Below are 15922 nucleotides of genomic sequence, written 5' to 3'. Positions count from 1 at the left end.
CACTGCCTTTTTAACATGAGGAATAAAGGCTGTCTGAAAACCATCCCTGGAAAACAATTGGAATTGTACTAGGAACTTAATATGCACAAAGAACGTCACATTTAGGATTTTTCATCTTCACAAAATAAATATGTGCACATTAAATAACATTACACTTCAACGTTTTTTGTATGGCCATGAAATGATTGCACACACTGTTACCGATCTAGGAATCAAGTTTTACATAAGGGAAGTGAATCGTGCACTCTGCCAATTCCAACAGGAATATGCAAATGTCTTGAAATGATACCGCAAGCCTTTGCCGATCTGAACACCAAGTCTAACATGTGGGAAATGAATCGCGCCCACTGTCAATTCCAACAGGAATATGATCGCGCAAGCCTTTGCAGAGCTGAACACCAAGTTTGTCATGCAGGAAATGAATCGCGCACACAGCCGATTCTAACAAGAGTATGCAAATGCCATGAAATTTTCGCGCAAACCTTTGCCGATCAGAACACCAAGGTTGTCATGCAGGAAATGAATAGGGCACACAGCCGATTCAAACAGGAATATGTAAATGCCATAAAATGATTGCGCAGACCTTTGCCGATCAGAACACCAAGGTTGTCATGCAGGAAATGAATCGCGCACACAGCCGATTCTAACAAGAGTATGTAAATGCCATGAAACGATCGCGCAAACCTTTGCCGATCCGAACACCAAGATTAACATCAGAGCAATGCTTCGCATACTCTGAAAGTTTCAAGAATAGGCCCAAAAATTCAAGAGTCTTTTTAGAACGGGGTCGGGGGCCCAGCCCGACCACCGTCTTACCATCCTGCTGTAGGATCACCAAGATAATGCCGTGCAGGCCTGGAACTTCAAGGTAGGCCTCCAGAACACAAGCTCAGGAAATTGCTGCTGCTCTGTACCGGGACCTCTGAATAGTGAGCACGTGGTGCTGGACTGGCTCCCATATATAGAGTCTGGCCCAGCCCACAAACCACACCCAGTCATGCTGCAGAGAAAGCTTCTAGAAGGCCCTGGAAAGGGACCACACCCTGAAACACTCTGAAAGCCTGCAGCAATACCGTGCAAATGAACATTATTTGCAAACATCATTAATAGTGGTTTCAAGGTAAAACTCTGCAATGCAAAAGGTTAACAACCTGCATATAAGCACAATGCATGAATTATGCTCTTGCATAAAGACTGGGTTTTTGCATTTTAGTCGCCCGTAGAGCGCGCACTGTCCTGATGTTGACAATTTTTGAGTGTGGGGAGGGGTATTGACTCACGAGAGATGAAGTATGTAGTGGGTCATGATGCCCCTCCTCTCCCTCAACAATGGTATAAAAAGCGTATTGTACTTGAAATATTTGCATATTTGGTTTATGCCATGATATTTGTTTTCTTGCATATTTATTTTAACAATGGGTATTTAACCAAACATGCTATTGCTGGGGTTAAATTGATTAATGAAATTACTTGTGGCATATTTTTCAGTATTGTATTAATTAATGTAGTGACACATGTATGATTTTCCACAATCTGCAATATGAATTATGTTTGTTGGTTGTTGTTTCATACCTTTTTAAAACAAAACCATAAAAATGATATACAAAGAATTTATGCAGGGTGGTAAAATCCCATTGACCGGCCTTCTTACTGTTAGGAGAGTATTTTCCATGGATAAAGTAATTGTTACAATCAATCAGGGAAGCAATAAATTTTGTTTTTAATGTCAAGTTCATTGTACTTAATAAAGTCGAATTAAAATGTTACACTCTAGCAATAAATATATGAATATACATTTATTATGTTGCCCTGCTGCTCTCTGGCAGTGGTGAAGAAGTGTTCTCCAAAAGCTTGAATAGAGCTTTCCTCCTGTTCCCTGAAGTCTCAGGACCAAAAAGACTTAATCTCTTCAAGAAGGACTCCTTGTGCGGTGAAATTCGATGCACAGCCTGCCAGAAACGACACACAGCATGCACTGCGGTGAAAATTTCACTGCAAGTCGAACCGGAATGACGCAGCCTGACTTAGCAATGAGAAGCCAGCGTAGCGACCGGAAATTCGACGCATGGCCCACTGGATCGACGCATAGCCGAGCCGGAACGACGCAGCCCGACTTCCAGAGAGGAATCGACGCAGCACCTGCCATGTGGTAGAAAATTCGATTCAATGCCCATCGGATCGACGCAGCTTCTGTGACTTCATCCTGCCAGTGCAGGAGATCCACGCACCGTCCCTGGGGCGTCCGAAAATCCCGCAACCTAAAGAGGATCCACGACCGAGTGCCGGAAATCGACACACAGCTGTCCTTGCGTGGAAACAAAATGACGCGTCGCTGTGTGCGGCCCGAGAAATCAACCACACCCCTTTGTTTCCAAACTTCTCCTCCTCTGAGGTCCTTTGTGGAGATTTTTCACGCAAGCCAGGTACCTTGTGCTTGAAAGAGACTTTGTTTGCTTCTAAAAGACATGCCACTTTATATCACTTTTCAGTGATATCTCAACATTTACTTATTGCATCTTTGATAGTTTTTGACCTGCATTTACCCAAATATTATATATTTTTCTAAACACTGTATTTTTGTGGTGCTATATGGTGTTATTGTATAATTTATTTCACAAATACTTTACAGATTGCCTTCTAAGTTAAGCCTGACTGCTCAGTGCTAAGCTACCAGAGGGTGGGCACAGGATAATTTGGATTGTGTGTGACTTACCCTGACTAGAATGAGGCTTCTTGCTTGGACAGGGGGTAACCTGACTGCCAACCAAAGAACCCATTTCTAACACCATGTCACAAGATTTTCTGCATAATGAGAAATGTGTAAAGCCTGTGTTGCTGTTTCTGTGATACTTGTCAATGCAGTTTACTACATCTGTCCCATCTGCAAAAACATTCATCCTTCACTACAGTAATTCATTGTGCTTGCAATAAATTACGAAAATTGCTAAAATTTCACTTACAATTTAGTCGGTTGACTATCTTCTGATAACCTTTGTCATATTTTCAATTAAATGATTATCAGTAACGTGCAACTATCATGAAGCCAATATTTAAAGGCTCAACATTAGTTTCTCAATTGTTAATGACTGTAGATACATCTCTGAACATTCATAGAACAGGAGGAAAGAGGGAAAGGAAGCACATTAACTGCTTTTCAGACTTTGAAGGTGTGAAAGTGCATAGCTGCACTATTTACTTGGCTAATTGTTTATTTAGTAAATGAGTAGACAAATTAATCAGAAAATATATTTTGCATGAAATGTGTTTCAATAATGTATCTTAACATAGTATTACTTCTTTTCACTAGAACCAACGAGAATGGAACTCACTCCGAAGAGGACTGAACTGACTGTTGGAGAGAGTGTCGTCCTAAACTGCAAAGCAATCCATGATGCCATCCTGGATGTATCATTCCACTGGTCTTTAAATGGGCAACCTGTTGACTTCGATAAAGAGGGAGGACATTTTGAGAGCATGCGAGCAGTAAGTTAAAAGAATGCAAAATTGGTCATACCTTAATGTATGCAGGAAATGTTTTAAAATTCTACTTTGACCCAGAAGCCATAATCAAGTTACGTACACATTGAAACCCAGGGCCTAATTTGAAAAGCAAAAGTCCAAGGACACCACCACCAGTTAAAAATGTTGGGACTACTGAATACTAGGCCTCATGCCTATTTCGTCAATTAGCTCTACCTATTCATTTAGCTTATTCCTGCAGGTTTATGTTAATCCCTGTTTTCTACCTTTGTCACTGCTTTTCTGTTTCTCTGTACCCTACACCCCCTTATCTTTCTCTAACGCTTGATCAAAGAATGATGAAAAAAAAACCTGGTCCCTAAAAATGAGTACGTGTGACCAAGACTTGCAGCCACAGGCCCAAATGATATACCAGTAAGATCCATCATTGTTAAAGAATTGTCTCTTACACCTGAATCTTGGAATGAATCCCTTTGATGTTCTGAATTACAGGTATAGCAAAGATCAATACTAAAAGGAAGACAGAAGCATATTTATTATAGGTAAAGAAACGTGTTTGTGTGTAACTATTGTTAAAAGGACATTTATGTTTAGTTATTGATTGATCTTTGAGAAGAGTTCAACTTTATCACTTTCTTCATAGAGAAACCTTATTGAGGAGTTGGGCATATGCTTCTACTAACAGTTATTTTGACTCGAGTTTGAACTAAATGACATTTTCCGCTGTCTTTCAACAACAGGTGTAATTCCCTACAAAATATATACTGTTATTATTATAAGTTTTTAACTTCATAATTCTAGATATGGGGCAGGTTTTGGTGTCCTTTAGTGGCCTCTCTTATCTGCCTCTTTCGTTTCAGCTTCATGAATAATAAGAAAGCAATGTTATACTTCTGTTGTTTTAGCAGTCATTGGCCAGAGATTTAATACATATTTGTAAGACCAAAATTATATCATTTGCACCAAATCAGTTCTTTGTGTGTTTGTAGCGTGTGCACCACCCAGTACCATCGGTCCCCACACACATTTTCCCCTCTCCCTAACCTCTCTCAGAAGCACAAGTATCTTACTACTGGACTCAGAGCACTCGTCATTTGCAGTTATGATGGCAGTCTGACCTGCACCGTGCAGGAGAATACCATTATACCGTATACTAGTACTGAGACATCTAGAGAGGTATGTAGGAAATGTACCTAACTTGATTGTCATCATTTGCTGACATCAAGTACTCAGATATCCAAATAGTTCTGACATTGTACGTCGAACCGAGCACACAATTATACATGCACAATACCACTTGCCCATTGTCAGTGCAATTCTACCCCAGTATGCAGAGCCCCTTAAAGCAATAGTTTTGGTATTGACAAATCCACAAGGTCCTTACAATGCACCTTCATCTTCAATATTAGCTAATCTGTAGTACCTTCACATAGCACCCTTCTTCTGACTTGTAGTCCATGCTGGAATCGCAGTACTGAGATACAACACGTGTTAAAATATATTTGGTTAGTCTAGACATATTTTCTGTGAAGATATCTAAGGGCTTTAACATATATGTTTCTAAGTCCTGCTCAACTTGTAAATTTACCATGTTTAATCGGGAAGGTCTGCCTGCGCTGGTCAAATTAGTGCAACTGTGAGGATTCGTTTCAATTCACTTAAATGTGTTATACAACTCTGGACTCAAGAGTTCATCAGTATGCAGTGTATTGTGGCACTTGCAGACACTACAGAGTAAAATGGAGTAAAAACATCCTTTTGGATATATCCAAACAGTGAGGTTCAATTTGCTCTTTTCCTTCCAGACAAATAATCTTATCAGGATGTTTCCACTGAGAATCTGCAGAAACAACATATTTGTCCTCAGTAGCATTAACCATCCAGAACCTCTGCTTCCGCTCCATACTCGTTGACCTTAACTTTACCTTTGGCCATATACACTGATCCGCTGCCTTTTGCTTAGGTTCATGCTATAGAAATGCCATTTATACTCAGACACATAAATCAGTTGATTGAAAACAACTCACTTCTGCAAATGATCAAAGGTGGTTAAGATTATGTTGATTGCATGAAGCACAGTTTTCCTTTCACAGGAACAGCCTATGCATTTAGGTGAGGAGCACTATGGGTAATTGACGGGGTTTCTTCATTTCTTTCCTTCATTGTTAGAATTTAAGGATAATGTAGAAGGGCAAGTAATCACTGTGACAGAATTCCTGCTGAGACGTGCTAATATCCTATCACTACAACTGTTCAAACTTTACTACCAAGTGCTTGTACTATCTATCAAATAAAGATGAAGGTAATCAGAACTTTCCTTGTAGAACCACATTCCTTTGGCTATAGTGAAGGCAAAAGGGAGGTATTACCTCTAAGACCCTCTTTTATCCTTGCTAGAAATTGGGGTATTCGTTTATGGGGGAGGAAGCCCAACTCAGGCAACAACCATAATCCTTGCCAGAGTGAACCACAAAAGTCACCAAATTAACCTGTGCCCAGCCCTCTGATAGATTAGCATAAAATTAGTCAGGCCTAATTTAGGGGCAATGTGTATCGTATTTATAGAGCACATAGACAGTAATAAAGTGAAGCACAGCACAAAATATCCCAAACCAATTGAAAAAATGAGAGTACATTTAAATAAATAAAATCACATCAGAATGTCATAAACTCAATGAGTAGAACCAGAGTTTTGTCTTCAATGGGACAGTCACCAGGAGCCCAACTTCAGGGTTTCCACTTCTTTCTTCTTGGAAGAGCTTCCACTGATGCCAGCCCAGGGACCTGGGAGGCACTACTTAGGGATCAGGACTCATTCCACTAGAGGTCAGCAGCAGGACACCGACAGGACCAGTTGTAGCTGTGCAGAGGCAGGGAGGCCTCCGGAGTTTGTTGTGTCCCTGTAGCTCACACCGGAGACTAGTCCTTGGAGTCACTATGGTGATTGTGGGTTTCAATGAGCATGTATAGTGCTACTCCTTCAGACAGCAGGCCAGTAAGACAAGTCTTCCAACATCAGGACAGTTATTCTGGCAGCAGGGCAGTACTTCTGATGAATCTTCCACAGGTCCAGGAGTGTACTGATGAGTGGTTGTTTATTCTTGTTACCAACCTTTATCTTGGGGGACTTCCTGTCTTACCTGCACATCTGGTTCTGTAAAGTTCTTCCCCATCCCCTCTCAAGGCTCTGTCTGAGGGTGGCAAAAGACAGGCGAGGCCTATTGAATCCTTTGTGTGTGCAGGAGGCAAATCCCTTTGAAGTGTAAGTTTGTGAGTTACTGTCTGGAAGCATCATGGAAACCCCAACAGCAGAGTCAATCACAGTCATGTGACCCAGGACACTGGCAGAAGGCTCAAATATTTTGGACAAGAAAATGCCAACTTTCTAATAGTGGTATTTTCAGAATTGTGACTTAAAAACTTACTTCACCATTAAAAAGGATTTATAATTACAATCAAATTGAGTGTAAACAACATATCCATAACTGCTCCCAATTTAAAAGTTAGCACTTATTAAATATAGTAAAGCAGGCCTTACAGCAGTGAAAACATCTTTAGAGGGTTTTCAATGCTAGGACATGTAAAACGTAAATACACATTACCATGGGGGTCATTACGACCTCAGCGGTCTTATAGAAAGACCGCCGAGGCCGCGGGAGACAGAATACCGCCATTGCCGGCGGTATTCCTGGCTCCCTATTATGACATTTCCGCTGGGCCAGCGGACGGTAACAGTGTCGTAATAGAGCCGGCAGCAATGCTGATGTGCAGCGGGTGCAGTAGCACCCGTCGTGCATTTCACTGCCCGAAATTCGGCCAGTGAAATGCGCGATGGGGCTGTGCCTGTGGGCCCCTGCACTGCCCATGCTAAGTGCATGGGCAGTGCAGGGGCCCCCAGGGGCACCCCAAGTCCCCTTACCGCCAGCCTTTGAATGGCGGTGTCTACCGCCACGGACAGGCTGGCGGTCGGGGACTCATAATCCCCAGGGCAGCGGTGCTTGCACCGCTGCCCTGGGGATTATGACCGCCTGGCGGGATATTGGAGGGGGCGACGGTATGGCCGTGGCAATTCTGCCACGGTCATAATTGCTGGCGGAACACTGCCAGCCTGTTGGCGGTGTTACCGCCACCTTACCGCCGGCCGCCAGGGTCGTAATTACCCCCCATGTATTATAAATAGAATGAATCTTTATGGCCTACCTTGGGGGTGAGTTGTAAGTATTATAAAGGAACGTGTATGCTTGGCAAAAGGTTTATTTTGCAAAGTTGAAATGTCAGTTTAAAACTGCACTAGGGACTACAGTGGCAAGCCTGAGACATGTTGTGAAGTGCTACTTTAGTGAGTGGCACAATAAGTACTGCAGGTCCGCTAGTAGCACTTAATTTACAGGCCCTTGGTACATGTAGTACCATTTACTAGGGATTTTCAAGTAAATTAGCCAATTAGTTCTAGGCCAATTGTATCATATTTTAGGAAGAGAGCCAGGCATTTTACCACTGCTTAGCAGGGTAAACATGCACAGAGATCTAATGCCAACAGAAATGGGTTCAGAACCAGAATAGTAAAAATCTGGGGTTGACCCTACAATAAGGGCCATATCCAACAATCTTCTTCCCAGTCAATACTTATAAAATCATTTCAGTTACAAAATAGGAAACTTAAGAATAGTGCTTTAAATGCAAACCCTGAACATCCTGCTTAGCATCATAACAGCGCTGTCATTCCCAGGATGTCAGCCATATTGTAGACCGGAGTAGTCAAGGAAGTTGCCGGTGAGATAATGGTTTGGATGGGGATGAGTAGGACTAAATGTAATGAAGATTATTGGTAATTAAACCGGGCATAACACATAAGGGGCTTGTGGGAAACTGCAATTGGCAGTGAAATAGGTCTCTGATTTCTATTAAGGGCTCAGTCATCTGCCCAACCTTTCAATGAAGTGAAAAGGACTTCACGGAGGAGAGGGCACTAGAAAGGCATAAGAGGCATCACTATCTATGATATCAATGTCTCTATCAAATTTTGTCCTATCTTATAAACTGTTGCTGAGCTGCAGGCTGCTCTTAAAACCAACCACATTATTAACTGGATTGCACAAACTATAGAGGTCAAAGGCACATTAAGGGAGGGATGTGAACAAAGAAAGAGATTTGTGAGGTGTGTTTTTCCTTTGTGACACCTTTTGAGGGATGGCAGACTAATTTCTAGGGTTGGATTCCCTGCCTATTCACCACCCTCGTAATTGTGATGTGATTGCTCTATTACAGCTGACGCAAAGAGGATCTAGCTAGTACCCATGCCTAGTCTAACACAAGCACTTCAGTATGGGGCGCTACCCCATTCTTTGTGTCCTTGTGCCTTGCTCCATGGACAAACATCCTTCCCAAGGGCATAGATTCTGGATATGACCTGTGGAGATTGTCTCCTCTATTCATAGAATACTTGGCAGGCAACATTCCCTCCTAGACCATGAACTCCCTCACCCTCTCCAAAGCATTTGATCCTGAAATATTCCATTAATTTTGTCTGTTCAGTTGTGATTTCGTTTAATGTCTAGATTGCATACAGATAATATTCAATACTCTGATTCTGCACTCCTCTTCACTTGAATGACTGTAAAACGTTAGGTTGTGACTGTAAAACTAAGATTAGAATCAGGTCACTTTTCATACATTGGTGTAAAACAGATGAATTGCTTTTAGGAGATCACAAGTTATCGGTTGGGCACCCTGCCTGCAAATGCAGCAGAAACATCATTATTTGCGGGGTGGCTGCAGGTCTTAGTGCAAGTTACAAATGTTGACGGTCTAATGCAACTGCTGGAGTGTGCATAACATTAATTTAAAGAATTACTCTTAGATTGAAGATGGGGTGTTCAGAAGTGAAGTGGGAAATACAGCTAAGGGCCTAAATATACAGAGTTGGGAGAGTGTCTGACCAGCTACCTGGGAATGACTCAGGATCTGTCATTATACTCAAATTGAGACTGTTGTGATGGGCTTCAAGGCCTCCCTGCAGGGTTCACATGCAGTAAATAACCACTCAGAGCCAATGTAATGGTATCTTCGGGTGTGGCATGTAACTAACTCTGCAGCAGTGCTATACACCTTTTATTGAGAGACATGTGTAGTGCATAAGAATAAACTATTGTCCAGCATCAGGGGTGTTATCTAATCACCCCTTGGTCGATGTACAGATGAACAACATTACATACCTCCTCAAAGTTTATTAAAACAAAGCTAATTCACAAAATCACAACACTTCAAGTTTGCAAAACATTTTCTTTAAATGGCTTAGCCCAAATGGGGTATTCAGATGAGATAGTTCTTTAAACAGGTGGTTGGCGCTGGATTACTTTGCAAACAGTATCTTGTGTGATTACCCCATCCTTTAGAGTCCTAGGGAGACGAGACATGAGTGTGACCATCATCTGGTGCTCTGCACAAGGCATCTGGGAATATGCCTTCCAGGCTGGTGGCATTGGGGTTTTCAGCCGGTGCTGGTGAGGAGGTGATGCGAGCATGGGAAGTTTGCTCTCGGGCAGAAGCAGGTAGACATAGGGTATGTGTTTTCATTACTACAGTCTCCTCTAGCTCACTTGAAAAATGAGATGATGAGGGAAATTTCCTCCTCCTGGCCGTAATCATGGTGCTCCTTTGTCATGTGACTGCCGAGGGATTGTGCTCAAAGGGCAGTCTAAGTTTACATCCATGATGCCTGTCTGTTATGAACACTAGGTCACCAGGGCAAATGCTGGACTGACTAGCTGTTCTAGCGGTACTTGCACGGTGATTGTTGCCTTTCCTTCTCTTAAATGTTCTGGCACCATCAGTGGCATCTGGCATCCATTCTGGGTGATGCGGTATTGTGTCGGTGACAACTAGCCCCATGCTGGCATATCTGGTGGTGGAATGGGGGAGTCTGTCTGTACTCTCTGAGGAACTCATATATGGCTCTTAACATTGATTGGATGTTTGCATGGACAATGCGTATTACTTTGTTCACGGTGTGCATAAAACTCTCCACCTCTCCATCGGCTTGGGGCCAGCGAGGAGTTATCTTGTTGTGGTGGATGCCCCAGGTCGGTAGGTAGTCTGCAAACACTTGTATTTTTAAGAGTGGCCCATTGTCAGGTTTGAGTTTTATTCTGATACCGTGTGTGGCTGTCATTTTCTCCATCTTTGGGATAATCTCAGTGGCAGCTTGAGACCCTACCAGTTCTACCTCAAAGTATTTTGTATAGTCGTCTGTTAAAAAAGATAAGGGTATGGAGTCCATCAGGAAGGTACCCAAAGTTCAAACTGATGTACTCCGAGTGTTGTAGGGGGTCTGGTTCGGTAAGTATAGGGCTAGCTTGCAAATTGGCATCACTTACATGATCTGGATTCCACGGATGGACAACCTTCTACAATCTTGTCCATTCATGGAAACCCGACTTCAATTCTGAGTTGATTCTTGGTGTTCACCATACCTTGGTGACTGGTGAGGTTTACCAGACTGGGTCTTAACAGCAGTCATCCATTGGCATAGGTCATGAGCTCATGACATACATTGAGCAGGGAGAATGGAACCTTCTTAGTTTCTGGGGTTTTATGAGACAGGTGTTCCTTGATCAAGTGCCACTTCCCTGACTGGATGGGGAGGGGAAGCCACCTGGATCTTTCCATGTCACCACTTTTGGTTAGTGACATGGGGGTGATCGGATAGATAGCCCACTGGATTGTTGGCACCCAGTCAGTACTTCACCCAACAGCCATACACCTGCAAATGGAGCAGCCGCTGTTCTATGTCAGATGGGAGTCTGTACGCTTAGCCTTGGAACAGGGGTAGGAGGAGTTTGTGGTCAGTGATGATTACCATCTTTCATAAAGATGAAAATGCTGGCAGTCCCAGTATATGGTGATGGCCTCCCTTTCAATCTGTGAATACCTCAGTTCTGTGGTGGTGACTGACCAGCTAGCATAGTCCTGTTGGATGAGGACCGTGTCACCTGTGATGGTGTTTGGCTTTGCTGAGTCAAAGTATGATAGAGTAGTGTCTGCTGAGAGGACACTTTGGGGGTCATTACAACCCTGGCGGACGGTGTTAAAGGTGCAGTAATACCGTAAACAGGCCGGCGGACAAAAAAAGGGAATCATGACCCTGGCGGAAACCGCCAACAAAGACAGCCACTTTAACACACCGCCCGCCATGGCGGTACAGACAAGCAGCACGGCGGTCACCGCCAACAGACAGGCGGAAGACAATATACCGCCCATAGTATCACAACCCGCCAATCTGCCACCTTTTCCGGGGTGGATTCACTGTGGATAAAAACACAGCGGAAACAGTTTCTGCAATAGGAATACACTCACCTGAACACATCCCACGAGGAAGGAGGACTCCATGGATCCGGAATTACCAATCCTACCGGCCCTTGTATTCCTACTCATCTATGAAGAGCAACGCCGGCATCGGCAAAGACAACTGTAAGTACTGCACCTACGACATAGGGGAGGGGGGAAGCAAAAGTCAGGGGGACACACACGCAACACCCCCACCCTCACCCTCGCATATTACAACACACACACCAATGCATTCACAAACATCACAGTAACAACCCACAACCCCCCCGGAAGAATGCAAAGACAAACCGGAATCAGTTCAAACATTGTAATGTTTCAATATACATGTCTCAAATATATACAGATATATTATAAAATCATTAAAAAGTATATACATTACGAGAAGTAGTGCAGATATGCACATATCAATGTCCATTCACCACTAGTCCTAAAATGCATGGGTGAGGCCCACACAAGATACCTGTCCACAAACGGAGAGAACACTGCCGGGGCATCCGAGAGAAATACAACAGGTACCTCAGGGGGAAGGGAAGGGGGGGCACCTCAGCCGGATGAGTGCAAAGCCAGATCCACGACGGGGCTCCATGCCCATTGATGTATCCTGGGGAGTGCAAAGCCACAGTCTCTCAAGTCTCTACAGTGGGTGGTTTGCCCACTGTACCATCCTGGGGAGTGCAAAGCCACAGTCTCTCAAGTAGATAACAGCCACCACTGGTTCTGGAGGGGGACTGGTACCCAGACTGGATTAGTGTCCCCGTGACAGTTCCTGTCCTGTCACTGTCCCAGCTGCACATGGGATAACGATGCTTGATGTGGCGGACTTTTCCTTCTTCAGCGGTGCATGCCCTGTTCAGCGGTGCTTTGCCATGGCAGTCTCTGGACTGTTCAGCTGTGCTTTGCCAATGCGATCTCTGGACTGTTCAGCGGTGCTTTGCTATGGCGGTCTCTGGACTGTTCAGCGGTGCTTTGCCATGGCGGTTCTGGACTGTTCAGCGGTGCTTTGCCATGGCGGTTCTGGACTGTTCAGTGGTGCTTTGCCATGGCGGTCTCTGGACTGTTCAGCGGTGCTTTGCCATGGCGGTTCTGGTCTGTTCAGCGGTGCTTTGCCATGGTGGTTCTGGACTGTTCACTGGTGCTAAGCCATGGCGGTGTCTGGACTGTTCAGCAGTGCTTTTTCATGGCGGTTCTGGACTGTTCAGCGGTGCTTTGCCATGACGTTCTCTGGACTGGGCATTGGTGTGTGGCATGATGGTCCCTCATTGCCCAGCGGGGCTGTGGCTGCCGGGGCCCTCCTGGGCAATGACTCTGGCGGTGGTCTCCTGACCAGTGAAGATACTTGGGGCCTCCTGGGCAATGACTCTGGCGGTGGTCTCCTGACCAGTGACGATACTTGGGCCCTCCTGGGCACTGACTCGGCGGGGGTCTCCTGACCAGTGACGATACTTGGGCCCTCTTGGGCACTGACTCTGGCGGTGGTCTCCTGACCAGTGACGATACTTGGGCCCTCCTGGGCACTGACTCCGGCGGTGGTCTCCTGACCAGTGACGATATTTGGGCCCTCCTGGGCAATGGTGCTGGCGGTGGCGTCCCGGCCGCCGGGAAGGATGCCGCCCTTCTCCGCCGTGATGCTCACACCAGGCTGTGCAGACTTCTTCTGGCCCTTCCCCACCTTTGGAGGAGTCACAGCTGACTCTGCAATCCCCCTGGGACCCCTGTGAGTTGTTTTGCCTCCAGGAGTCTTCACACGGTCCCGTCGGCCACTTTCCAACTTCAGAGCCTTTACAGGGGGTGGACTGGCAGTGCCTTGGCTCCGTGTCACACTGCCTGCCCTGGTGGCCGGTGCACTCCACACACCTTGAACACGCACCACTGGTACTGGAGGCTTTTTGGCTGAGGTGCTACAACGGGACTGATGAATTGGGGGGGGGGCAAAAAGGTAAACTTTGCAGAGGGACAGTTTCTGACAAACACTGGGATGGGTAGTTGGAGGGGGTCTGGGAGTGGAGGAAGAGGACGTGGTTGTAGGAGGTGTCACTTTAGGTGTTTTGGGTGCAGGTGCAGGTACTGGAGGCTGTCGTGAGGTGGATGGATGTTGGGTGTGTGGGTGCCCGCGTTTGTGTACTTTGGGAGGGGGCGTCACAGACACACTGGGAGAGGAAGCAGGGGACGTGTAAATGGGAGTGGAGGTGGTGATTGCAGGTGAGCGGGGTGTGGTGCTGGGTGTTCTGGTGCGATTCCTGGTGCCTGTAGATGTAGTGCATGCAGGTGAGAGTGTAGACGAGACTGGGAGGGAGGAGGGAGACGACGAGGAAGGGGACACAGTGGAGGCAGTGGATGTTGCTGTGTCTGCATGTGGGTGATGCTTGTGTGTGTGCCTGTGGGTTGTGTGGCGCCTATGTTTGCCTGAGCTACTTTTGTGTGTTGAGGTGTGTGCATGCTGGTCTGATGGTGTGCTTGGGATAGGCTGGGGTACAGGGGATTGGGTCTGGGTGGAGGAGGTTGGAGGGGGGAGGCTAGACACAGGGACAATGGCTGCCATCAGTGCTGAGGCCAGAGATTGCAGGGTTCGCTGAAGGACAGCCTGACCAGAATGAATGCCCACCAGGAATGCATTACCATGTTGCAACTCCCTTTCTACACCCTGGATGGCATTCACAATGGTAGACTGCCCAACAGTGAGTGGCCTGAGGAGGTCAATGGCCTCCTCACTGAGGGCAGCAGGGGTGACTGGGGCAGGGCCTGAGGTGCCTGGGGCGAAGGTGATGCCCACCCTCCTGGGTGAGCAGGCACGGGGCGAACGCTGAGGGGCTGCTGGGAGGGCGGTGCTGGTAGGGGAGGTGGCGGCTGTACCTGTAGAAGTGGGGCGCACAGATGGTGCTGCCACCACAAGGGAGCTCCCATCGGCGGACGAGTCCGTGTCGCAGGTTGGTGATCCGGTGCCCGACATGAAGCTCCCCTCGCCCTCCGTCCCACTGGTGCATTCTGAGTCCGTGGTGTGGCCCTCCATGGCCATGTGGGATGCAGCTACCTTCGCCTGATGATGCTGATGCACAAAAGAACAGGGAGAGCACAAAATCGGGGGGGAAGACAGAAGAAAGACAGGTTGAGTGCATGGCAATACAGACACAGCAGCCCCCTGCACTACGCCGTGCTCCTGGCCTCTACAGATGCAATTTCTGGGATCTGGCCTACATGGCTATGGTGGACTTCTGCACACATGGATGCCACAGGAGCATGTATACCTGTACTTGGCACTCTACTGCGGTGGGGTAGAGTGCCACATGGCCTGCATTATGGAGGGGCCTAGCCTACGTATTTCTGCCTGGCCTAGGTACACCCACAGGCCTCCTCCCCCACCCAGACCCCTCCACTGCGCGCAAAGTCGGCAGAATGAGAGTGTACTCACCCCCTTGTGTCTGCTGTGATGCCCTCAAGCGCCCATCCAACTCAGGGTAGGCCACCGACAGGATCCGGGACATCAGGGGGGTCATGGTGCGACGGGCACCCCTCCCACATTGGGGGGCCATCCCCTGCTGAGCCACCGCCGTCTTCTTGCTCCAGTAGCGAATGTCCTCCCATTTTTTCCGGCAGTGGGTGCCCCGTCTCTGGTGGACCCCCAGGGTCCGAACGTCATTGGCGATGGCACGCCAAATGTCCTTCTTTTAGTGGGCACTGACCTACATGACATGCACAAGGGAAGAAGAGAAGTCATTACCAACTGCACCGTCGATGTGAGTGTCCCCCCTCCCTACCCTAGCCATGTGGCACATTCATTCACATGCATTAATGTTCCCTGAACTCTGCCCCCTTCCCTCTTACAACCAGCCCTCTCCACCCAGGCCTAGCCCATACAACGTGCTACCTGTGTACTAACCTGTTGGTCTGGAGGACCGTAGAGTAGGGGCCCTTTCCCCACACGCAGCAGCCATCGTCGCTTCCAGACCGAGGTCACAGCAGCACTTGCAGTGTAGGTCCTCTCCTGTCGAAGATCAGCTATCTAGTGATTGAACAGATAGAAAATGGCGGTGACGTCTGTGGCGGTGCGTATCATCACCGGCGGCGCACTTGTTCATTGGCTCCTGGGACCCATAGGGTC

The 15922-nt window shown here is 46.6% G+C and overlaps 1 protein-coding gene across 6 annotated transcripts in view; it reads left to right on the top strand.

The window, feature by feature from the left end:
• Window positions 1-15922, top strand: part of CNTN5 (contactin 5) — a 3179309-nt gene that overhangs the window by 2696109 nt on the left and 467278 nt on the right. For all 6 annotated transcript variants that reach the window (XM_069202389.1, XM_069202386.1, XM_069202392.1 and 3 more), the window contains one exon: window positions 3308-3483. In XM_069202389.1, the coding sequence (XP_069058490.1) occupies window positions 3308-3483 (176 nt within the window). The remainder of the gene's footprint in view (window positions 1-3307; window positions 3484-15922) is intronic.

This window comes from Pleurodeles waltl, chromosome 8 (assembly GCF_031143425.1).
Source record: "Pleurodeles waltl isolate 20211129_DDA chromosome 8, aPleWal1.hap1.20221129, whole genome shotgun sequence".
Classification (NCBI taxonomy): domain Eukaryota; kingdom Metazoa; phylum Chordata; class Amphibia; order Caudata; family Salamandridae; genus Pleurodeles; species Pleurodeles waltl.
This window is presented reverse-complemented; position numbering and strand designations above follow the sequence as displayed.